The sequence below is a fragment of the Triticum aestivum genome, chromosome 3A (assembly GCF_018294505.1).
Source record: "Triticum aestivum cultivar Chinese Spring chromosome 3A, IWGSC CS RefSeq v2.1, whole genome shotgun sequence".
Classification (NCBI taxonomy): domain Eukaryota; kingdom Viridiplantae; phylum Streptophyta; class Magnoliopsida; order Poales; family Poaceae; genus Triticum; species Triticum aestivum.
The window spans coordinates 303,466,484-303,492,705 of NC_057800.1; the positions used below are offsets into that span (position 1 = coordinate 303,466,484).

Here is a 26,222-nt window from a genome sequence, read left to right on the forward strand (position 1 = left end):
GTCATATAATGCAAAACCCCCTAGGTGGCAATAGATGCAGTTTCAGTCTCCCTGTTTTTGGTCATTGATGACGACATTTATTAAAGTTTCGCGAAAGATATGCAACAAGTGTACAAAGTTATAATTACATATATATGATATATGGGAGCTCCCCCCAAAATTGTGCATTATTTAGAATTTGCTTTTGAAATGCAAATGCACAACAATCTTTTGAGAATGTGAGAAACTCTCTATACTATAGAATCCGTGAGAATACATAGTGTGTACAAGAATGTAAATATGCTCTCTACCACGCAACAAACATGGGATAAAACACTTGTTAATGACCTCAAAAGATGCACTAAAGCATAAGCATAAAGCGCAAGTGCAAAGTTGCTTACAACGTCATAACATGGAACTTAAGAGTTTACAAGTCATAAGAATCAGTTAAAGTAGCAAGACTGGTCACTCAACAATACCAACTCCTAAACAACTGCCCCCCTTGGAAAGCTCTTTCCCAAAAAGCACGAAACTAGTCTAGAATTACACCCTCTCCCCCTTTGGCATCAAGACACCAAAAAGTGAGAGGACTATCATCCCACTAGACTAAGCTTGATCAACATCCGGAGGCGAAGATGCCCTTACGGCAGTCTCGTTGTTGATGATCGTGGAAGGAGTTCGGAGGAAGGTCATGGCTTTGATCTCGGTAGTGGTGGCTGACGGGGGATCTTTTTGAACTAGAGGTGAATAGTCACCGAAGAAAATCCGGTTGCCAAAGGAGGTGGTGGTCACCAACAAACTCTAGGTGCAGGTCACTGTCATGATGTCATCATGCTCATGATCATCGCTAGATCGCATGGCAGCTTCATCATACTCTATCCGTGCCTTGATGGCTTTCACGTCCTTGGCAAGAGGTTTGACTTGAGTGCTCGCAGAGTGAAACTTGCCCGACACCACAACCCTTGAGACCTTCTCGGCGGGAAGGAAGGGTAGCTACTCCTTGATTTTCTGTGCAAGAGCAGCACTGGTAAAGGAGAATTATGCACCACTACCGAGAAGCAGAAGTGGAAGGTGCTTTGGCTGTGGAAGTAGTAGGGGTTGTTATGGATGCAACTTATCTCTATGCATAGCCCAAGGGGCATAATGTATAATATATTACACAAGACATGAAGGACAAGGGACTAATACAGACTCAATAGACCAATACTAATACTCCTTAACACCCCCCAATGCTAATACTAATATTCCTTCTCTCAATCATCTCTCCTCGGACAAATTATGCCATATGTGAATATTCCATATGAATAGTTTCTTTAAGTTAGGCGCCACTTCTAGATGATGGCTTAGTTTGTGGTTGCTGAACTATATTGTGCTGAAATAATTCTTTCTAAACAAAAGATAGTTTCAACTAACTGCAATGACAAACGCAGCCGAAGTGGTACTCAGCCCACATTTAAATGCGAAAGGTTTCTGTTCCTGGCATTACTAGAAGTTATATATATGAAAACAGCTAACAGGTCGTTCGAGAAAAAGGGAGCTAACAAGGCAGGGTCACTAGTAGTATCGAAAGAAACAAAAGATAAATTATTCTTTTGCTTTATGAGTACATTAAATCTGTTTTTTCCTCCGCTTGTTTAGGCTAGCATTATGTAATGACCAATGATTGTCTTGCTGAAACAACTTCTACTGACTATTCTGAGATGTAATTTCAGTTTTTTCAGCAAGGTTACCATTTCAACAACCGTTCACTTGCCTTTTCCTGTATATAGATAATCTGGGTAATGCATACCTCACAAGCTTCTTTGCGAGCGGAGCCTGGGACAAAGCTAGGCTTCATCATTCGATCAAAGCATATCAAAATGCTGTAAGTTGTGCATGTCATACTTCTGCGCATCTTATTAGTTTGCAAATTGTAATTTCTTAAATTATGAGATGGATTTTTTTATATCGATTTCCATTCTTTCAAAATGTAAAGCATGTATTATGTTGTTTCAATAAATTGTTTCAGGAGAAGGATGAAACTATGAAACTAAATCCAGACCTCTACTATAATTGTGCCACAGTGAGTAGCCAGATCTTTAATGGGTAGCAGAGTCAGCTAAAAATTCCACCAATACTTTCCATTTCCATAATATTTTTGGTTCCTTCCAGGCTTACAAATACTTAGAGAACTATGAAAGTGCCCTTCGCGGATTTGAAGCTGCTGCGTTAAAAGATCCTGCTCTCAGGGCTGACATAGAAGTTCAGAAGATCATCAATCTCCTTGATAAGTTAGAGAATGCAACGAAGGTACCTTCTGTAACTATAGTAAGTGCACTTGCAAACTGCAGCACTGGACATGAACTAACAGAATTGTCTCATTGGTCTCATTTGAGCTTTAGTCTCGATCGTGTGATGCTACTTAATGGTTATGCATGTATGTAGAAGTTAAATTTTTTCATGGGATTCAGTACAACCTAGATGAAATGATACGATAACATTTGTTACAACATCAATTCCATGCTCAGTTTTAGTGTGAGAGTGCTCTTGTCAGGTTTATAGTTTCAGCTTGCCCATAACTCATACCTTTTAAGTGTTAGCAACACATCTTTGCGTTCACCGTGGCGAATGCGACAATGGAACAAGATCTTACAGTGGCAACTGCAGCAATGGCAAAGTCACCAGTCTAAGGAATCATCCCTTGAGGCTGTGGTGGAGGAGATTGGTAGCTGCCGCTGTCGTGGTGGACAAGGTCCGTGGTGCCACTGATTAGCAGGCTGATCACCTGGATAGAGATGGGTTCAGTGGTTCTGACACGACCTTGACCTTGGTCCTAGAAAACTGCGAAGGAAGTTTAGTCTGGGTTTGGTTCATGGTTTGAGCCCAAACCATTAACAGCCCTAAGTGGCACACATGCTTTCCACGATTCAAATTTTATTCGCCCAACTATTTCCGATGCTAATGCAATGACTTAAAGCACACCATTATTGTGGTTTTCAAAACTATTTTTTGTCTGTTGGTGCAAAAGTTTCTACCTATGACTTCTTTCACAGGGACGACTACGACCCAAGAGATCAGCATCATTGGTGTCATCTCTGAATGAAGTCAATTGTAATACTCTTTTTGGCACTGCAAACATTGAAGTTGTATACTGTGTTAAAATTGTTCTACTGTTGTTTAACTTCTCCCTCTATGCCATCATAGTCAAGTTATTCCACAAGAAAGCAACCATAAGCATCCTATCAGGAGGTTTGAACAAGACAGTTGCTGTTGTGTGTAAAGTGGTTCTTTGGATAAGACATGACGATGATGCTCCACTGTAAGTTTTCTCAGTCCTTAAATTCAATAAGTTTCTTATGCTTGCTCCATTATAACTTGATTTTTGTTATCATCATACTGCGTTGTTTCAGAACATTTGGAATTATCTAAAAAAATAAAACATGAATTTTTATTGTGTATGCTTGAACAGTCTGCTGTACCAGCAGCTTCAGTACAGAAATTACTCTATGATGCATCATCTAGTTTGTACGGATTTTGAGCTCTTTGTACTAGTGTAACTAGAAATGACGATACGCTGATTTGGTCGTTAGGTCTCCCGAAGAAGATGGTGTCCACATATGCTGATCCTCCACCTCATAAGTGAGATTAAATACAGCTAAGAACTTCTGCTTAATAGTAAAGATGAGGAGCAGGATTTGCACTAGTATAAATCAATACTGTCGATGCACTGCGACTCACTGTGCTGCATCATGCTATTTGGTCGCCACAATAATCCACATGGTCCCAAGGCCATCCCCACGGTAGGTGGCAGTTATGCTCTTTCTTGGCAAAATGTGTAACCCTAAAATTCATATAAAGAGCAGTACAGATTCAAAACTGACAGGAGTTTGCAGCTGTATACAATGCAGTACATAGTGCTCTGTTCTGAGCCCCGCACTTAACACCGAGCCCACACCCATTCCACCACTACTTGTGGAACTTTGGCTGGAGCCTTTCCACACACCCACCTTGCCACCTAGGTTTTTTATTTTTTGTGACAACCTCCCCATGCCTCCTCCACCGCCACCACCTGTGTCCTGCATGTCTCTGCACCACCACGCCTCTCCACCTGTGAGCAACACACATGCTGTGGCTGCCCCTCCTATGTTGCTATGTGTAGGCCCTGTCAGAGCCACCTCTGGTTAGAACAAGCTATATTTAGAAGAGAGAAGTCCACCTTTTAACCCTCAAGTTACTGCTTTGTTTAAGACTCAACCCTGAACTCTGAAACCGGTTACTGCACACCCTCAGAAATTATTCCGTACACATACCAACATCAGGAAATAGTACACATACCAACCGGTTTAGGAACTAGAGCCATAGAAGCACGGGCCGGAGAGCGGTCGCCCTCCCGACGACGGAGGGGCGAGGGGGAGCGGCGGCGCTGGTATTGTCGGATTTCGGGTTCCGGCAAACCCTTAAGGTTCGAACTCTGGGGTGCGCACGGAGATCCTTTCCCTATCGACTCGCGCTTCTATGGCTCGCAAGAAATCTAGGCTGGAAAGAAGAACACACAAAGGGCACGAGGTTTATACTGGTTCGGGCCACCGATGTGGTGTAATACCCTACTCCAATGTGTGGTGTGGTGGATTGCCTCAGGGGCTGATGATGAACAATACAGAGGGAAGAACGGCCTCACGAGAGGTGTTCTTGAGTTGGTGCAGTGTGTTCTACTTGGTCCGGATCTCTCTCTCTTTCTCTTCTCTCTTTCTTTCTCTTTCTTTCCCTCTTCTTTCTCTTCGGTGGCTAGTCCTATTTATAGAGGTCCTGGTCCTCTTCCCAAATAATGAGCGGGAAGGGCGCCAATAATTAGCCATTTTGAAGGGGAACATCTAGTACAAGTTATCCTGACCAAAGGTGGTCTTCAGCTGCTAAAAGCACTGGTGATGACACCGTCTTGGGCTCCACGGTGACCTTCGTCCTGCCGCTCTGCTGGTCTTGGTCTTGTTGCATCGGAATAGTAACCTTTGCCCGATGCCTTGGACTGTGCTTGTTCCCTTTGCACCGAAGGGGAAACAAGGACACTGCGCAGGCCGGCGCCCGCCTGGCACCCGCCTGATCTCGATCGTCATGGCTTGCGTCACGGGCTCCTTGCGAGGTGCCCCTGCCTTGATCTCTACGCCTCCTCGCGAGCCTGCCTGATGAGGCTGCTCCTGAGGAAGCCTCCTGTCGTCCGCCCCGCAAGGCTTGGCCCCTTGTGAGGGTCTTGAGATTGAGCTGATGAAGCTGGGCCGCACTGGCCCGCACTGGCCCCCTACTCGAGCCACGCCGCAGGCCGCAGGCAGGCAAGTCTGGGGAACCCTGTTCCCAGAACGCTGACAGTAGCCCTCGGGCCCAAGGCGCGCCCGGGCTTGGCTTAGCAGAGAAGCGAAGGGGCAAGCGCGAAGCGCCGCGGGCCCCAATAGCCTGCGGCCTTGGGCGCCGCATGTCGATTGGTTGGACGCGGGCGTCTGCGCTTCCCCACGACGCCTTGTTACGCGCCCGGCTAAGCGGACCCGTAGTTGCACACAGTTGTTCCCCTTTCCGCTGCTCGCTTGCCTCCTACCTTTCCTTCTTCTTCGAGCTCCAACCTCCGCCGCCAATCCGGCTCGAGCTCTTCCCTTTTTCCATCGCCATGGCGCCAACAAAGAAAGGAAAGGGGAAGAAGCCCGCGCCTTCGCCTCGCTCACCTCCGGTGACGGCCCCCGCCGTTGATCGGTCGATCATACTCAATCCAGAAGCCTTGAACAAGGTCCGCTCTGCCCTTGCCACTATCTTCAACGAGTGCGGCAGGACCACAGTCTGGCCTGCGTCCCATACCTCCCTTGATAGGATCGTCACGGAGGTCCGATTCTTCGTCGATGCCCTGTGGACGGGTCTGGTTCCCCCTTTTCCACTTTCTTCAATGCGGTGCTCTCCCATTATCAGATCTGCATGATGCACCTCGGGCCTGAGTCCATTACCCTTCTGGCTGTCTTTGCTTTTGTTTGCGAGGCATTCCTCCTTCCGTTGCCCTGCCGCGCCACTTCTTTTCTTTGCGCTTGAGCGACCCCACTCAGTGCTCAGGGTGTGTGGGCTTCTTTGCCGTGCCAGAGACGGCCGCTTCAGGGATCGACTTCGGCCTTCCTCCTTCTGAGGCCAGGTTCAGAGAGCGGTGGCTGTATGTGGACGTCGGAGTGCCCAACCCTCTGCTCTCGCACCCGACCTCGCCTGCTGTTCCCCACTCGGGCTGGGACCATGAGACGAAGGCGAGCCCTCGGCTCGCCTTCGTCTGGTGCCGCTTCCAGAGTTTGAGGGCGCTCAATGTGACTGCACCCAAGGTGGTGAAGGAGTTCCTCCAATGCCGCATTGCTCCTCTCCAGCGCCACTCTTGTCGGATGTGGGACTTTGCGGGGCACAGAGACTGCATGCGACTTCAGGAGGAGGACTTGGCGCCTGAAGTGCTGCGGACGGTACTAAGGGTCTTGACTGGCGATCCTTCCCCAAGCAGCCTTCGGCGTGATGGTGCCCTTTTGTATCTTTGCTCTGGCAGGGCCGATTTTGTGAGGCAGATGCCCAGCTTCGACAAGCGGGGGCTGTGCCCGGCTGGCTTCACGGGGCCCCGCGAGAACCCAGCCGCGGGAGCTGAGGCGACTGATGTCGAGGCGCCGATGCCGCGAGAAGCCCTGAAGGCGGCGCCTCCCGAGGCCCGCCCTGGAGCGGCAGCTGGCGCGGAGTTGCGGCCCTCGGCTCTTGAGGCCGGGGCTCCCGAGGCCCCGGCCGTTCCTCGCGAGGCGACGCCTGATGGCGTCCCCCAGGCCGGCTCCTTCGGCGCCGATCATCTTGACGCTTCTTCCACGCCCCAGGCTGACCCCCGCGTCGGGCGCTTAGGTCGGTTTCGTGTAGATTTCGAGGCCCTCCGCAAGCGGAAGGAGGCCTTGGGTGGCGACGACCGCCCTTGCCGCTTGTTGAAGCGCAGGAAGTACTTCGCCATGGACGAGTAAGTCCTCTTCTTTCTCTGCTCATTACTTTACTATCCCTGCGGCTGATTGTGGCCTTTCAGGCCCCATCCTGCCAAATTCGCCGAGTCGGCCCGGGAGCCAGCCCCCAAAGCTTCGCCTTCTCCGCTGGCTCTGGGCGCGCCGAGCTCGAGCGGCACCCCCGCCGCTGGACCGATCGGTGGAGTGGTCCGTTCCACCGGGCACCTTGAGCCTACGCGCCCGCTGTCCTTTCTTCATGAATCCTCCTAGGGCACATCTGGCTTGCCCCGCGTTCCTCCTCTGATCATAGAGGGTGAATGGTTGAAGTCTGCCTTCAGCTCCTCCTCCGTGGGTGGACCGACGCTAGGCTGGATTCCCAGAGGGGTCCATTCGGCGATGGCTAGGGCGCCAGCCCCCAGCCCCGCGCCGGGAGGGTGCATGCCGCCTCGGGGCCCTCCGCATACTCTGGTGGAAGAGGGTGATGCGGAAGACGTGCTCAGGCGCGCTCGGGAGCGTCGCGCCCTTCGCCAAGAGTTCCTCCAGGCGGCGGCGGATGCGGTGTGTCGGATCGGGGCAGAGCTTGCTGGTGAGGATGCGCGCCTCGAGGCCGAAGGTTTGCACCTTGCTGACGAGAGGCGCAAACTGAAGGTAGCCGTCGCCCTTGCGCGTCACCAACGTGATATTGACAACGCGAAGGCTGAAGCATCGCTGGTGGCTTCGCGGGAGGCCTGCTCCCAGGCCGTCGAGGAGGCGCGGGAAGCAGACCATCGGCGCAGAGATGCAGAGGAGCGCGCATGGGAGCTCCAAGCCTAGAGCAACTCCCTGGAGCAGCAAGTGGAACTGCGCCAGGCGGCCCTTGAGTCGCTGAAGGGGGCCCCCGTCGACCAGGCGGAGCTGCTGAAGCGCGAGGAGGTGCTGATGTTGGAGGCCGCCGAGCGCAACCTTGACCTTGAGCGGTTGGAGACGACGGAGCACCTCGTGGCCCAGGCAGAGGATGACGTTGCTGCGCGCGAAGTCCGGGCACAGGAAGAGGTTGACCGCCGCGTGGCGGAAGCTCGCTCAGCCTTCGAGCGCGAATGCGAAGCGAGGTTGGGGCTGCTCAGGGCCGAGGCTGAGGGTAGGACTGCGGCCCTCAGGGCCAGACTGGCTGAAGTGACGCGGCGTGCGGACTCATCCGCAGCCGCCCTTGGCATAGCGCAGGCGGAGCTAGCCTCTTCCCAGGCCAAGCTGCTTCTTCTCCAACAGAGGGTTGATGACGCCGAGGCCATCGCGCGGCGGAATGAGGACGAGATCCGTCAGCGGCGGGTTCTGGAACACGTGCATGCCCTCATGCTTCGAACGCTCAAGGAGAGGGCTAACACAGCTTTGGGCAACATTTGCGAGGCTACCGCTAAGGAGCCTCATGAGGCCAGCTACGCCGGCAACCTCCAGTTTTTCACCGACGTGGTGACGCTTCTGGAGAACCGCTCCGAGAGGTCCCGTTGGCTTGTCCAAGAGAGGAGCCGAGCCTTGCTCGGGCGTGCCTTCTCCTGTGTCTTCAGCTATCTGCAGGGCAGGGACCCCCACTTCGACTTCGACGCTGCCATCGCACCCGTGCCCATAGCCGTCCGGGGTGACCTGGTGCAATGGGTGGAGGACAACGTGGACGCCCTCGTCAGGGCCTTTGCGTCTGACGATGACGGCGTGATCGTGGCCGCCAATGAAGGCGGCGTTGTGGACGAGCCTGGCGCTGTCGGAGGTGTTGGCGGTGGCGGCGACGATGTCAGCGACGCCAGTGATTCCTCCGGGGGTGCCCCAGAAGACGCGGTGAGTGATATGTCCGACTGACCGTATGTCGCTGCCGTTTACCTGCATGAAGAAGGTTCGGGCTCGGCCCTGAAAAATGTAAGAGCATTTTGGGAGGGGAGGCCCTCATGTAAAGGTTTGCGATCAGTACCCTGGTAAACATAACGTTGCGTGTGAGCTTAGCTGCTAGCCCAGTGATGGGTCAGCTGACTTGTTTACCTTTCGACTCCGACGAGTCCCGAGCGGGCCTGCGGGGGCCGTCGCGCCTCGGGTGTCTTCTGATTATCTTGTTGATCCTGCGATGAGAACCTCCGGAGAGGGTGCGGTGACAGCGGTCCCGTCTGTAGACGTGCCTGGCCCGGCCCGGTTCGCGAGGGGCTCGTGAGGGGGGGGGGGCAGCCGACGCTAACTTTGGACGCAAAGCCGAAATCGGGGATTGCTCGAACGAGACTAAACACCCCTTCCCCAAACACACGCAAGTCTCGAGCTCAAATCCAACTTAAATCCAAACCGAAGAAACTTGTCAACAAGGAAGAAGTGAAAAGCAAAAGGCCGCGTTCGGCACCTAGTCTAGTCTTCGACGTCTTCTCACCAGCGCGGAGCTAAGTGCTGCCATTGGGCGTGGGCGGGAGCCCCCGAGGCCCGAGGGCGGCTCTCCGGAGACTCCGGGGCATGTATAGCCCCACTCATTATTACGTGAGAGTGTCACGGGCGGCGAGCTTCACAGGCACTGGGCCTTCTTCATAGGTACCGGCCTTGCTTCATATCGCCTGACGAGGGCCCCGCCTTGCGCCTCACTCTACCGCCATTGACGGCGGCCGGAGACCAAGGACGACGCCAATGGGGTAGAGCGGTCGCCAGCGGTTCCCCCGACGACCACGGGAGGCCCTGGGGCACCTCCCCGGCAGAGGGCCTACCTCCTGAGAGCGCCTTGCTCCGACCGCCGCGGGGGCGAACCCGGATCTCGGCCCCTCTCCTGCAGCCCCCTACGCCCTCCTCCTGAGGGATAGGAGGCTGCAGCATTGAGGCAGCCATCTGCTGCGGCGACTTGTATCTCCTGCGATCCATGGTTAGCATAAGCTTGCTCCTGAGGAATGAGTGGTACTCGATAGTTGCTGTCGCCGGTGCGGTTGTCGAGGCTCTCTTGGGGTTCCTGAAAGAGCTTAGCTTTTGGCGCCTCCTCGCCCCAGCCTGGCCCGAGGAATGAGCCATGATCTTCTTCCAGTGCGCACCCCTGATCCACCATGCGGGGCACATAAGCTTCTGGGGCCACCGCCTCGTGGGCCTCGCCGTAGCGCCCCGCATGCCACGTAGTCTGGCTTGGAGCGTCGTCTTGGGGGTGATAGCGCGGCGGTCCGCCGAAGCCGAAGGCCTCGGCGTGCACCCCTTCGCTGGCCGGAGATGGGGCCGGCGCGACTTGTCGCCCGGTGTCGACGGAGGCGTTGGCGCTGAACAGGCCCTGGAGTCCGCTTGAAGTTGCGTGAGCACGTATAATGCCGCCATACGGCCCGCCCTGGATCTGGGGCGGCAGCTGGACGCAGAAAGGAGTTGCTCCTGAGGCGGCGGCGTCCAGGAGCTCAGCTACTCGCTCCAACAACACGTCGCGGCCGCCCTCCAGCAGCCGGCACCGTAGCAACTCTCGGGCCACCGTGAGCGCGGCCCTGGAGTTCGCCTGTTCCCGTCGAGTGTGCGGCGCTGTGGCCGCGGCGTGGTTTGAGGCCCTTGCTGCGGCCCGCACCTACCGTGGTGTGAGGGCAGGCGGCGACTGGCCGCGTCGCCCGCGCCCCGCAGAGCCCTGCGGAGCGCGGGCTGCCTGAGGCGCAAGGTTGAGGTCGCCCTGAGCCGGCGACACGGCATGGGCGGGCCACGCCGCCCAGCGGTCGGCGTTGGCAGCCGGGTCGTTTGACATCTGAACGGCGAGGCGACGAAACGCGACACGGAGGAAGAAGGATTCCAGCACACCCCTACCTGGCGCGCCAAATGTCGGATTTCGGGTTCCGGCAGACCCTTAAGGTTCGAACTCTGGGGTGCGCACGGATATCCTTCCCCTACCGACTCGCGCTTCTATGGCTCGCAAGAAATCTAGGCTGGAAAGAAGAACACACAAAGGACACGAGGTTTATACTGGTTCGGGCCACCGATGTGGTGTAATACCCTACTCCAGTGTGTGGTGTGGTGGATTGCCTCAGGGGCTGATGATGAACAATATAGGGGGAAGAACGGCCTCACGAGAGGTGTTCTTGAGCTGGTGAAGCGTGTTCTACTTGGTCCGGATCTCTCTCTCTCTTTCTCTTTTCTCTTTCTTTCTCTTTCTTTCCCTCTTCTTTCTATTCGGGGGCTAGTCCTATTTATAGAGGCCCTGGTCCTCTTCCCAAATAATGAGCGGGAAGGGCGCCAACAATCGGCCATTTTGAAGAGGAACATCTAGTACAAGTTATCCTGACCAAAGGTGGTCTTCGGCTGCCAAAAGCACTGGTGATGACGCCGTCTTGGGCTCCACGGTGACCTCCGTCCTGCCGCTCTGTTGGTCTTGGTCTCGTTGCACCGGAATGGTAACCTTTGCCCGATGCCTTGGACTGTGCTTGTTCCCTTTGCACCGAAGGGGAAACAAGGACACTGCGCAGGCCGACGCCCGCCTGGCGCCCGCCTGATCTCGATCGTCATGGCTTGCGTCACGAGCTCCTCGCGAGGTGCCCCTGCCTTGATCTCTCCGCCTCCTCGCGAGCCTGCCTGATGAGGTTGGTCCTGAGGAAGCCTCCTGTCGTCCGCCCTGCAAGGCTTGGCCCCTTGTGAGTGTCTTGAGCTTGAGCTGATGAAGCTGGGCCGCACTGGGCCCCCACTCAAGCCACGCCGCAGGCCGCAGGCAAGCAAGTCTGGGGACCCCCGTTCCCAGAACGTCGACAGGTATCTTCAGTCAGCGGCCGACACGGGCGAGCGGGACCGTGAACGGTCCCGGCGGTCAGCCCGGGTCGGGGATCGACGAGCGGGGGAGCGGCGGACCGCAGGCGGAGGGGGACGGCGGTCGGAGCGGTGAGGGGACCGGCGGCTATCGCGCGCGGTCAACTGGCGGCGGAGGTCAGCCTCGTGGCGGACCTCGTCGGGGGATGGATGGGCGGGGTCACGGGAATCGTCTGCCCGACGCTTGGGGCGCGAGCCCTCGTCGCCCCATGCGCGCGGCATGGTGGGAGCCTCGAGCGAGGCTGGAAGGAGGCCGGGAGGGCCGGCGGCGGGCGCAGGGGGCGAGGGCGACGGCGGGTAGGGTTTCGGGGGTGGGAGCAGGGGGACGGTGCGGAATTGGGTGTCGGGGGAGGCCGGCAGGCAGCCAAATGGCCGAACCGACCGAGTGGGCCGTCTCCTGGGTGGGCACAGGGAACAGGCCCAGCCGCGAGGGAGTGGGGGCCTGCGAGGTGGAGCCCGGCCCAGGTCGTGACCGGCCCAGCCAGCGAGGCAGGAGGTTGGGCGCGAGGGTTTCCCTCGGCGCCGCCACCTCCGCCGCGGCCGGTGCCAGAGCCGAAGACAGGGTGGGCCTGGACCGTCGAGGGGTGCGTAGGGGCGAGAGCCGGGGGGACGACGAGCCGAATGCGGCAATGAAAGGCCGGAAGGGGGACACACGCCGGAGCATCGGGAAGCCCGCCGGCGGAGCGACCGGGCTGCGATGGGGGCAAGTGGCCGAGCTGGAGGGGGCAGACGCTGACGAGGAACGCCACAAGACGCGGGCGCCTCCCTGGTCGGACCGCCCCGCGACGCCTCACGCCGGAGCGCGGCGGCGGCGAGCGGCCCGGGGTCCCAAGGAGGGCTTTTGTCGGGGCAGGGTCCAGGGGACAGCACCGGCAGGCCGGCGCGACCGCGAGAGGTCCGGGGGGCTGCCGCGTTGAGGCGACAGCGCACTCTCCCAGTGAGTCACGGGAGGCTGGGCCGGTGGGTCGCGGCGCACCACCGGGAGGCCGGATGCCACATCTTCCTGCTCGGCCAGGTCCGCCCAACGGAGCACCGGGGCATGGCCGGAAGGCGAGGCAGGGGAGGCGGGGGCCAAGGGTGGCGGGAGCGAGACCGGGGTGGCGGCGGAACTGGGCGCCGGCGGCGAGGGCGCAGGGGGCGAGTCGCGGGAGCACATCTCTCCACCGACCATTTTTCAATGCAAAACATCAAAGATTAGCCAAACCCTAGTGTTGCTAGGGCTGGGCAGAAGCTATGGGCTAGGTGCTGGAAAGAAAAGAATGTAGGAGAAAAAGTAACGTAAGGTTGTAAAAGGATCGATTGATTCTTCAATCGGCCATGTACCCACATATATAAGGGTATGCGTGGCCTTTGGCAAATTGGAGTAGGACTCCTGACGTGCTGTTTCCTTGGCATATAAGCCAAAAAGGCTTTTCCTAATCTTTAATTAATTCGTCTATATCTGTAAAAGCATCAGCCTGGGCCCAATACTAGTAGACTTTCCATATTAGCTCTGTTTTGGCAGAATAGCTGATTATGCAAAATCTTTTCCAACTTCAGTTTTTCAAACCAGACCTCTTTCCTTCTTTCTCTCCATGCGTGAGCTCTAACACACAATTCTGTTACGTCCAGCCTGCTGCATCTAGCCTCTGTACTTGCAATCATGTGTGCATTCTCAAACAATTAGCTTGACCACCAAAATTAAATAATCTGGGCGACCCCTCAAGCCAGATCCAAATTAGACTATCAACAAAATGCATATGACCAAATCACACAATAAAACATGATAAGTATAGATAGACAACTGCGCATATAAAACAACAAGAATTCAAACATCAATCACATGCTGAGATTTTCTATGTTGAATGTTACAAGACGAAGTAATTGTTCCAAGCTAAAAGAAAATAACACATCCAAGTTTAAGTTACACAACAAACAAAATAATCCATAGGAAATAAGAGGGCACCTTCTGAAAGTAAGTTCTCATGACAAATATGTAGAAGTACAACATGACCTAAGGCATGAGTACAGGAGCCGGTTGGATGAGTCTTCGAAGGGGCGGGCACAAGGGATTGCTGAGCAAGTTAGCTCCACTTCAGTATCCTATATGAAATTATACAAATAGTTCCACAAACCTAGATAGACGGATATGGGCGGATATTGCTCATCATCTATCCTATTTGCGGAGTCATAATCGGACATGATGTGATGAAGCTTCGGCCTGTGGCCGCGCGCACGAAGAGGGAGGGATTGAGGCAACTAGGAAGCACCAAGATCAGTGTTTATTTTTTTGCTTCTAGTGCAATTTTTAGAAGTCCTTCTCACATGCTCATCAAAAAGCAATGTGTGTGTCTTTGGGCGTGTGCTTTTAGGGGCCAAGAAGTTCCAAAGGCTGAAGCACAAGACCAAAAAACAAGGTCTCAGATCGCTATGCCAAAATCCGTATACAACTACATAATTTTGAAGCGCAGTACACAGATTCACAAATAGATAGTATGCTCAAGGTAGCAAATGTGGTACAGAAATATTCCAGAATAGTTATTATGCAACCAATTGCAAATTAGAGGAAATAATATAGTATGGTCAGAGCCAAATAGTATTTCTGAATAGATTAAAGAAGCTATTATCTTTGTTCAACTAGAAAGATAGAAAAAAAATCCATTGCACAGCTGTGTGCCCTTTAATATTTGTCGATAAGATTCAGCACCCTTTTTATGATGTCGAAGCACAATAGAGTTAGGTATGTGAATCTATACAACTTTGTTCCTTCACAAAGTCTGTACAAGATTGTTGCATCTCTTTTGTTCCTACTAGAGGATGGGGCGTCACCTGAGGCAGGCTTGTGCGCACTTATCTTGTGTCGGCACAATCTCCTGTCATGTGTCCTAGTCTCACTTATGTACATTAATATGTGTGTATGCTATAACATTAGGATTTATTATTAGCGCATCGATCAAACATACAAATACTACTATATTATTTGAGTTTAGAACTAACTATATTATTTGAGTTAGAACCATCATAGGCATATGTAGGACTCACCCATGGATCATAAATGGGTGAGATGATGCATTACAATTAATCCAAAAGCAAAGACAAGCTAACAAGAAGTGTTTCAGTTGGCTGAAGAAAGGGACCCCATGAGGCCATGACTTGGATCTGTCAGAAGCCCGATGTACGAAGCACATGAGACGACCAACAGCAGTGCGATCCAGATACTCACGTCTGGAATTATTTTGTAGCATTGCCACTGAACCCCTTACGCTTTTATTCACATAAATCCGAATGAAGTTGCATCAAGAAAATTTCAGAAATGAGTAGCAACAACAACAGATTAAGAAAAAAAACATGCATGTTACATAAAGTAATATTTCCCTGCAGCCTAATGGTACGAACAAATGAAAGTCGTTGGATTTGGCAGTGTAGCTAAAAGATAGAAAATGCAAATTGACTAATGTCACTGCTAAAGAAGCATAAATAGCAATCAATGTATAATGAAAAAACAGAACAGAAGGAATTATTTTCAGAAAGTACATATCATCCACATACTTTTTTTTGCTACATCAGTTGGTGAAGGTGTTCTTGCATATGTCAAAAATAGTAATACCATGAAACTTGGAACAGGCACAACACAAAAAATGCCATGAAACTTGGAAGATCATAGAAGGAAATATAACCATGATTAAGGGTTGGACCTCTATTCTGGATTGCTCTTAAAACCTTTCCATGATAATATGCTATTTAGAAAAGGTTGCCTAGATTTTAACAGGAAAATGGCACTGCTAAAATGCCAAAATAAAATGGGATAACCAGCTAGTGCCAAGTCATAAATAACCGGTCTTTCCTAATTTTATCAAGTAAACTGCAAATCTAGCATGAAGAGAACTGGCTGTTTAAAGGTGTACAACTAATAGTCCTCAGATCAAGCACACCATTTTTCATCGATGAATACGGAATTGAAACCCGATTACTCAAAGCAGAATACTCGTTGAGATAAAATGTGTTCCATGCAAAAAAGAAAATCATCCAAGAACATATAGAAATATTACCTGGTGTGTGTACAGCTTCACATAGATTAGTGGGTTCATCTTGTTGTAATGCTTGACAGCACAATGGAGTTCATCCTTCTCAGTTGTATAAAATAAACAATGATTCAGAGCTACGAGATAATTATATTTTAAAATGTGGAAAGAAAAATCTTCAATTTATCTGGCGAGCTGCTTAAGAGTAGATTACCTTAATTCTGATGGTGTATGTTGGAGCACTTGATCGCGCAATCCAAGTAGCCAGATGGTTTCAAGAAAACGTCTACCGTGGCACGTTTGCTCTGTATGTACATTATCAAGAAATGATGCATTAGTTATCGGCATGAAGCACACATCAGGTGATGAACATTCTCCAATTCATAAATGCATAAACTTGCCAGACCATGAGTTTACATGCAGTTCAGTTTATAGTAAGTTAGTAAGGCTGCCTTCAGAGACCCGTGGGCTATACCCTCGCCGTAAGCCCTTGGAAAAAGCAGGGAGTTGGCCTGCAGCAAGCAGACCATGGCCATTAAGTGCAGCTCAGACAGCGCCTCCTGCAATCAAAAATTTGATCCATGTTAGAGCTGAAGACAGAAGTAAATACTGGTCAAAGCTTGACATGGGCAAGCAAGTAGCTCGACCTTGTCCTCTTGATTACTCCATACAAACTGCACACTGTGCCTGAACTCACTACCTGCGCATTTTACACGATAACTGAAAGGAGAAAATATACAGAATTGCCGAGCATCAAAACCAAAACAGCAAAAAAACCAAAAATGGCAGCAATTACTCACCCTCTTCAACCAATCCGAGCAAAACTGGCAGGTACACTTCCAACACCTGCATGATATTACCAGTGCTAGATCCTGCAGAAAGCGTGACAGAGAAAAATCAAACCCAGTGTCAGTTCAGAGGTCAACATCTTGCACGTAGCACCATCCAACATTCAGTCAAAAACCACCCAAGAATCCAGACGCTGTACATACCTTGTCATGTGGCGGTCTTTTGCCTTGGCTTATTTTGGGCTGGTTTGTTTGTGGCTTACTTTGACCTGTGTACATGAACATCGTTGTATTAGCAGCCGAGTTTTTGCGTGGGTTGTGTTAATGCGGACCAGGCGACTCTAGAAAACGTGGATTAGGAGACTGATGTTGCGTTAATGCCTCTGCCCGCCTGCTAAGCTTGGCTTCTTCCCATGATAAAACAAAAATAATAACACAACACAATTTTAACTATCACTATCTAATTATCTGGGCAGATCATTTCACCAACAAAGAATCACTCAACCCATCTAGTTTGTGACAAAATATAGGTATTTTTCAAGTTAAGCAGCAAGACTGGTCTCGAAGCAAAACATGTATCATCACATTTTGGCTTTGTTCGGGTTTTGGTTCAAGTCATCACATCTTGATGCACTGAAAATCTATGTAAAATTGGCTAGTGCTGCTTCTAGCAAATCACTGGAACGTGAGCATCTTAATTTGTGCATAACGCTTCACCCAGTTTGACAGGCATGACGCCCGGCATGTCTAAAACTCTCTCCAATGCACCAAATAAAAATTCAAGAAGAGTAGAGCTCATGATCACTCACACACAAGTCCACGCCCATGGGCGTCTGAACTCTGGAGTCCCGGAAGGAAAACAACAACGTCGCCTCTGGCTGATGATGTCAATAGCCCGTCGTCGTAGTCATCGAGGGAGCAACGGTCGATCCAGATATAGGAGGAGCCGGGCTTGATCTGGATGTCGTCGGTGTCGCGGCTCCCGTCGAACTCACCATGATGGCCGCCTTGGTCGACGTGGGTGACGCGAGGTTCCAGATCCCCCATGTACTGTTCTCCAGCCGTGTGTTCCTCTCCTGCGGACTCCACATTGCATTTGCCTGCGACGCATCCAACATATCGATCAATAAATCTGAAGCAAACCAGAGAAATCAAAAAGTATGGGATTTGTGTGTCTGTGTAGACCATGTACCTGGAGCCATGTCATGTAGAGGTCGGTCTCGTCGTATCCAGTGATGACCTCCTCGACGAAGTAGACGTCCGGGGAGAAGTGGCCACGCTCGCGCAGAAGGGCGCCTCTCCTGCTGGCAGCGTCATGCTCCGCCTCCTGCCGATAGCCGTGAACGGGGAGGACCAGATCGTGGTGCTGCTGGGAGGCGGAGATGCAACACGGGGCGAAGCTGAAGCAGCGTTGTGGGTGTACCATATCTGAGCCTGCATCGGATCTGGACCAGCTGCTCGATCTAGTGCGAGGAGGAGGCCACCTGTGATGGGGAGAGCGTGAGGGGAGGGGAGAAGGGGTGGGGGCGCCGGTGGTGGCGGTGGCTGTTGGGAATGGGGTTGGTGAGTGGTGGGTGGCAGCGGCAGACGAGGGAGAAGGAGAGGAATCACGGGATGGGGAATGGGCCGGCGGCGGCGGCAACGGTGGTCGCGGTAACCCTAGCCGCCACTCCTAGAGGGAGGAGAAAACGAGAGAGGCGAATGAGGAGACGAGGACAGGAATAGGATCGATGGTTCGATGCATTTTCACCTCCTTTGTCTATTCCTATTCGACACAGTAAAAAATCCAGGTGGCATAGCCCATCGGCCGCTCTTTACGCGTAACTTATTGTCATGGATTTTTATCTCATACGTAAAGTTATATGCTACACTCCACTGAGACAACAATTTTATGGTCTTTCAGGTATTATTTAACATGTGACTTGGATCAGTCTTATTTCATACTATCAGTTTACGGGCTACAGAACGAAGCAGTAAGATCTCTCATATCACTTCTGAATAATTTTTATATGAGAAATTGAGATACTGCGTCATGATTTTATCCTAGTGGGTGTAGCTGTGCTTGCATGCTTAAGCGTCAAATGTATGGAACATAAACTGGTGTCTATGCTGTTATAGTGCCACGCCATTGGGATTACTAAGAGCAATCTTAAAACATACTCCCTCCGTCCCAAATTACTTGTCGCGGAAATGGATAAAAATGGATGTATGTAGAACTAAAATACGTCTAGATACATCCATTTCTGCGACAAGTAGTTCCGGACGAGGGAGTATGATCCAATGTCCTTCATGTGCCAATAGTTTTTGTTGTTCCAGAATTCATTACATTTTAAATAGCTACCAAGCCCGTCGATATTGAAGTTCCCCAAGTTGCTCTTGCTGGTACTGTATTTTATGTAACCATTCTAGTGTAATCCTTGTATGCCATAGATTAAAGAAGGCGATCGAGTGGTACTGCTGGAACCATACTACAAAATCCTAGATATATCTTGGAAAGAACAGGTATACCTTTGATACCATCCTCCTGTTAACTCTTCATAAACCTATTATTAAACTTCTGCCAGTTTTTTTCTTCTCATTACTCATGTTTTTTGAAAGGAACAACTAGTATTCGATTAAACTAATACATGCCGGCAGAGTCGCCGGCTACGGAGTTCGTTACAAAGTCTGGAAAATGGCCAACCGAGATTTCAAAGTTGCCATTCCCTAACCCAGCTCCATACGCAGCTAAATTGTGCGCAGCAACATTACATGATCTTGGGCAAGTACCTAATTTAACAACATCAAGAGCTTTATTTCCTGAAACAGAGAACCTAGCGCAGCTGAATTGCAATCTTGAGTTGAAACCACCTGCTTTAGTCGGTCTCCAATATGATTTGACTGCATCCCATTCTTGCAGTAGCATTTATAGCGTGCAACATGGCCAGGGCTTCAGCGTGTAGTGCACAGGAGACGTGCTCCGGATAACCTGTTCCTGCAGCAACTAGATTACAAAGATCATTCCTAATTGTGAAATCCCAATCACCTGAGTTTATTTCAGAATCTCACGTGGGGGAGGGGACAAATCTACTGTCCATTTTACTCCCTCTTCACCAATACATGCTGTTCTGGGTCTCATAGACATGGTCTCTAGCATGCAACATTTTTTTTGTGGGGCTCTAGCATGCAACATTGACGATTCTTTTCATATGAACACCTTATTAAACATTACAAATTCTATTTCTGAATGAATATAAAGACGCTATTTTCACTTGACTAATCTAAATCAACATCACATTTCTGAATGAGTAGTAATTTGACTGTTTTTGAATAAAGGTAGTCGAGGAAAATATGGCTTAGTAATGTTCTTTGTGGTGATGTTACCAGCTTCATAACCTGTTATGCTCAGTATTTACATGGTCTTTTCTTCCATGTTAAACAGCGCTATAAGTTCAAGTCAATTCGTGTGGACTTCCCAGAACAAATTATTATCAACGAGAAAGCTCCAGCTGCTCATCATGTTGCCCGGGCTTCAATTCGTGCGCAGCATAAACCATAATTGTTGTCTAAACTGTCACGCCTGCAGATGGACCTGCAGCGGACTGAAGAGTGCAAGTGCAGAACCTGAACTTGCAACGACCAAGTCAGCGGGGAGGCTGGGCTGGGACCCACCTGCCAGGGGTGTGCGTGTGTGCTACGCCAGCTGTAGCCTACTTGTAACCGTGTGAGTGAACAGACGATGGCAATGAGCAAATAGATTAACTACTTTCCCCTTCCTCACGTCTCCCTCGCTCTCACCTACCCTGCTCCTCCTCCTTTCCCCTGATCTCCTTTCCCCTCTCAATCCCCTCTTGATCGGGTCGTGACAAAAACACTCCAATTATTACCTTATTTGTTGTACTGGACTTTTAGGCGTACAAGAGAAAGTGTACACAAAAAGGTTATTAAGTGATGTCCATCCACTCATTATGCATATAATTCCATGTAAATATTTTTTGTAGAGTACACCGTTGGCATAATAATTTTTATAGAAGTCAGCAAACAAATTTACAGGACGCTCAAAGGCTCAAAGGAACAACGCAACTAGCGGGATCACCTCCACCTATCATACTCCCTTTGAATGATTATGGCGTGTCAAAATTTTACTTTGGTCAATATTTAACCAACTAAATGTGAGTTATGTGTAACAAAAGTTATACCGTTAAATTCATATTGAAAAAATGTTTTCACTAATATAGTTTTAATAAGGCACATAATTTATAGCAAAATAAAAGCTACAAAGCTAGCAAAATAAAAGTGCATGGCCTTGTGATAGGAGAAACATGGCACTAGAAAGCTAGCAAAATAAAAGTCTTGCAGCAAGGGCAATTCAAAGACGGATCACCAAATTGTCCCTAAATGTCCGGACCAGATAGTCTGAACAATTTTGTCATCCAACGGAGGTCAAGATTATTCGGACGTTTGAAATCACATAAATCGGAACAAAATTAAAGGGCGGTTTGGGGAAGTGCAGACGTCCGTCACGAATGCATTCGACGTCACGATGCATTCGACAACACAGACGCATGCAGAAAAACCTCTCGTGGCGAATGAGAAGCCAATTCTGAGGGCCCACATTCAAGCCGCCTCTTCCATCTTGTCCGCTTGTTCTCCATACTGCATTCAAGTCGGTTGATCTGTAATCCACCTGCCCGACACTCAACCTCATGAGGCGAACAAAAGCCAACTCCGTGCGCCCGCATTCAAGCCGCTGCTCCACCTACCGGGACGCCTGCCATTTCAAGCCGGTCAGCGACGCCACAAAACCTTCTTACCCCTCTAACGGTGTCTCGAATTGGGGGTCACTCATCACGTCATCTCTCGGCCAAACCGTGGACCCCATATCCATTCACCGGTGGGCCACATCGAGGTGTCCCATGGTGTATAAAAGGAAGGCTCCCGAAAACTTGACATATAGTCGTCTATAACACGTTCTCTATGTACGTAGACGACTAGGTTATAACCCTAGACCCCTCGGTACCTATATAAACTGAGGGGCAGGGCTTGTAGACGATAAACAACAATCTCGTGGTAGATCACATGTACTTTGTACTCCCTCCCAAATCGATACAAGATGTAGGGTTTTATCTTTAAGGAGAGCCCAAACCTGGGTAAAAACTCGTTCTTTGTTACCATCATGTCAAGACTACTAGCTCGGGGCCCTCTACCCGACATCTGTCGGATTCGATCCCGACATTGGTGGCCCATGCAGGTCCCACTACGTAGTCATAGCGATTCGACGGGGATTAAGATCGGCGAGAAGATTGACATCGACACGACCTTCGTGTCGGGCCAGATCTTTGTCTTCGGCAACATCGCCCATTTTGCTGACTTCACCGACCACCTAGGCCATGTTGAGACCTTTGCTCCAGGCCAACTCGCCAGACTCGGCAACCTGGAGTACACCACGGATTCTTGCGGAGAACTAGTCTTCTCAAGCTGGGTGTTAGACCAGACTGAGGAGCAACAAGATGCACTCGCTTCGATGCAAACGTATCAGACCCAGAATAGGTGCGAGAATCGCTCGTCGGATCTGCCCATAAGTCAGGATCCGATGACACACCCTGAGCCAGACAATGGATCTAGCCCCATACAAAGAACCCTGATACGTCTCCAATTTATCTATTTTTCAAACACTTTTGCTCTTGTTTTCAACTTGAAAGGATTGAGAAGAGGTGTCTAGAGGGGGAGGGGGGGGGGGGTGATTAGAACCTCAACAAGCAAAATTAGCAGTTTTTAAGTTCTTCAAGTTCAGGAGGAGTTTTAGCACAAGTTCAAGCATTCACAATACATTTCAAGCAAGCATGGCAAGAGTATGAGCAGCGGAAAGAGTAAAGCATGCCAATTGCAAGAAAGTAAAGGGATGGGATTGGAGTGTGCAAACGCAATGAAGACACGGATATTTTTGGTGTGGTTCCGATTGGTGGTGCTATCGTACATCCATGTTGATGGAGACTTCAACCCATAAAGGGTAACGGTTGCGCGAGTCCGCGAAGGGCTCCACCCACGAAGGGTCCACGAAGAAGCAACCTTGTCTATCCCACCATGGCCATCGCCCACGAAGGACTTGCCTCACTCGGGTAGATCTTCACGAAGTAGGTGATCTACTTGCCCTTGCAAAATCCTTGGTTCAACTCCACAATCTTGTCGGAGGCTCCCAAGTGACACCTAACCAATCTAGGAGACACCACTCTCCAAAAGGTAATAGATGGTGTATTAATGATGAACTCCTTGCTCTTGTGCTTCAAATGATAGTCTCCCCAACACTCAACTCTCTCTCACAGATTTGGCTATGGTGGAAAGATGATTTGAGTGGAAAGCAACTTGGGGAAGGCTAGAGATCAAGGTTCTTGTGGTTGGATTGGAATGTCTTGGTCTCAACACATGAGTAGGTGGTTCTCTCTCAGAAAATGAGTAGTGGAAGTGTAGGCACATTCTGATGGCTCTCTCACAAATGGAGATGGGAGTGGAGGGGTATATATAGCCTCCACACAAAATCCAACCGTTACACACATTTGACCCAACTCGGTAAGACCAAATAGAAGAACTCGGTGAGACCGATTTAGTTCAAAATGTGAACGTTAGGAATCTCAGTGGGACCGACATGATCAACTCGGGGGGACCGATGTGCTAGGGCTAGGGCAAAACCTCATCTCGGTGAGACCGATTGCTTGAACTCGGTGAGACCGATTTCAGCAAAGAGCAAAAAGAGAGTTGGTCAAACAAACTCGATGGGACCGATTGCACATTTCGGATTACAACAGGTAATAGAGAGATTGCAAGGCCATCTCGGTGAGACCGAGATCCGTATTGGTGAGACCGAGATTCGTATCGGTGAGACCGAATTGTCTAGGGTTTCTTGAAGTGGCTATGTCAAATGAACTCGGTGGCGCCGGATAGATCCAATTGGTAGGGCTGAGGTTGACTTTGGGTTTTGGATATATGTGGAAATGAGAAAGTGGCTGAGGGTTTTGGAGCAATATCACTAAGCACTTTAAGCAAGTAGACCATTAAGCAACACCTCATCCCCTTTTAATAGTATTGGCTTTCCTATGGACTCAATATGATCTTGGATCACTAAAATAGAAATGAAGAGTCTTGAGCTTTTGCCAATCTTTGTCCTTAGCATTTTGAAAGGGGTTCCACATCCTCTTGTCCTTTCCATGCCATTGTTGAACTGATCTGAAATACACTAGATAAAAACATTAGTCCAACAAGAGATATGTTGACATTAATTACCAAAATCACCCAGGGAGAACTTGTGCTTTCAGTCTCCCCCTTTTTGATAATTGATGACAACATACATCAAAGCTTTAGATAAAGATATGAAGAGTAACAAGTAAAGCTTTGGAAAGACATGTAACATGCATAGGCCAAGCAATGAGTTACATGTATATGAAGAGTAACAAGTAAAGCTTTGGAAAGATATGAAGAGTAACAAGTAAAGCTTTGGAAAGCAATCATGTAAAGATAGAATATAAGAGCATGTGAATGGATGAGCATGTTAGAGCAAGCAATGAGTTACATGTATCTTGGCTATATGCAACAGAGCAAATGATGTAGATAAAGGAAGAATACCTTCATGATGCGGAGCATCCCAAGATCATCCCCATGGACGCACCTACACCTCCAACGACACCACTTGGAACAATGACATGAGCCCGAGCCAAGGCTATCGAAGATAAGGTGAACTCACTCCTCTCCGAACTTCCTCTTTCTATGCATGAGACATGGCTACTACCTAAGTCTGAGGTGTTGTGCATGATTCGGCACCAAGAGGACCCTCCCGAAGATGCGCATGAAGATGTACAAGAGCATCTCCTAGGATGAGGAGAACCAACGGAAGGATCCAAGAGCATCTCCTAGGACCCGGACATCCGGCCCCTGGAGCGTCATCCACTACAGCAGCACAACCGCCAGAAGCTACAGGCCCCGGACATCCGACCTCGACAGCCCGGACATCCGGCCTCGATAGCCCGGACATCCGGCCTCTCTCGAGCCCCCGGACATCCGGCTGCCAGCCCGGAAATCTGGCCCCTCCGAACCCGAGAGCAACAAATGCCACCACTCCAGCCCGGACATCCGGCCTCTCTCGAGCCCCCGGACATCCGGCTGCCAGCCCAGAAATCCGGCCCCTCCGAACCCGAGAGCAACAAATGCCACCACTCCAGCCCGGACATCCGGCCTCCCCAGCCCGGACATCCGGCGTCGCCTGAAAGCCCGGACATCCGGCCCGACCAGCCCGGACATCCGGCCTCCCCTGTCTGCGCACAGTGAAGGGTCGAGGCTCGTGTATCCCTTCTCCCCCTAGACTATATATACTCCACCTCGCCCAACTTTCTAGGGTTAGCAAAGTTTTAGCTCATGTTTGTGTGAGAGCTTTGCTCATCCACTTGGTTACCTTCTCCACGGAGATTCGAGCCTCCACCGGAGAAGATCCCCGAAGCGGATTCAAGACCCCTTTTAGGGAAGAACTCAAGACCTCCTCATGGAGAAGACCGTTACCATTGTATCGTCCCTAGTTGATCATGTACCGTGTACCGTTCCATGTATTCGAGGATCTAGCACATGTGTGACTTTCTTGTGTTGGTTTAGTGTTTCTCTCGTGTTTCTCCTCATGTTTCCCCTCGTGTTTCCCCTCGTGTTCTTCGTGTTCTTCGCGGGATCCGCTCCTTTCGTGAAAGATCGGCCGATTAGGGTTCCACCCTACATCATCTTGGTATCATGAGCCATGTTGATCATGATTTCAGAGCCTCCCCGTTGTGTATCTAGCCTTGTTTTGTTGTTTTTCGTCCTAATTCAAAAATTCCCCACCAAAAATAGCCCCCAATTTTTTTTGTGATTTGTTGGTGTGTTGAGATTTTGTTGGTTTGGATCCGTGGATTTGCTTTGTTTTGAGTGGATCTAGCTTCCCATCCATTTGCCCCCAATTTCCATCCACAAATTCCTCCGAATTTCGCCCGGATTTGACCTCTCCACGCGGTGTTCATCCCGTTCGTACCCGGATCCAGAGCCCGGAAATCCGGCCCGTCAAGCCCGGACATCCGGTCTTCCACCCGGACATCCGACCCCTGGCAGCAACATCTCCATCCACCGCCCCGTTTTCAATCCATTTTCACCAAATTTTGTTCCGGTGCCCACCATATACCACATATACTTCTTCATACCTCCACCGCTTCCGCATAGTCCAACCATTTTGGACCATTTCGCTCTCCGACACATTTGCTACTTCAAGGTTTGAGAATTTGAGTTGCGGTACCGTATCCTTTTGTGTTTCGGCTATCTAGGTACGGTTCGACATCGACATCACCGCCGCTCATCTTCGCCACGAACGCGTCCTACATCATCACCGCCATCCTACATCATCACTGCCGTCCTACATCGTCATCAACAACGACCACCTCGATTACACCTTGGTATTCGTGCCACCATTTTGACACCATACCGGAAGCAAGACCGGTAACCTCATCTTGGTATTGGACATATTACTCTTGCCATTACATTGATAGCCATTATAGCCTTCTTCCTTTGCGTTGCTTACCCATCGAGACTAGCCATTGAGTATTACTGGCAACGAGACTTGTGCACATTAGTGATCATACTTCTCATATCATCCATATATCATTGTTGCATATATTGGTATCATCTCTTGTGTCACAAAGTTGTCATCGCATACTCACTTGCTATATCGGTTCATCAAGCATTGCATGGGAAAAGAGCTCAACCATCAAAGAGCC

The 26,222-nt window shown here is 50.4% G+C and overlaps 1 protein-coding gene across 9 annotated transcripts in view; it reads left to right on the plus strand.

The window, feature by feature from the left end:
* The window catches only part of LOC123061212 (tetratricopeptide repeat protein 5), a 39,086-nt gene extending 18,635 nt beyond the window's left edge, over window positions 1-20,451 (plus strand). For 3 of the 9 annotated variants that reach the window (XM_044484194.1, XM_044484199.1, XM_044484201.1), the window contains 8 exons: window positions 1,749-1,843; window positions 1,988-2,041; window positions 2,131-2,286; window positions 3,012-3,069; window positions 3,163-3,277; window positions 18,371-18,440; window positions 18,898-18,969; window positions 19,889-20,451. In XM_044484194.1, coding sequence (XP_044340129.1) covers window positions 1,749-1,843; window positions 1,988-2,041; window positions 2,131-2,286; window positions 3,012-3,069; window positions 3,163-3,277; window positions 18,371-18,440; window positions 18,898-18,969; window positions 19,889-20,005 — 737 coding nt within the window. In that variant the 3' untranslated portion in view covers window positions 20,006-20,451. Of the gene's footprint in view, window positions 1-1,748; window positions 1,844-1,987; window positions 2,042-2,130; window positions 2,287-3,011; window positions 3,070-3,162; window positions 3,278-3,548; window positions 4,424-18,370; window positions 18,441-18,876; window positions 18,970-19,888 lie in introns of those variants that run through there. The other 6 variants (XR_006428769.1, XR_006428768.1, XM_044484196.1 and 3 more) reach the window with 6 other exon arrangements.
* The last annotated feature ends 5,771 nt before the right edge of the window (window positions 20,452-26,222 follow it).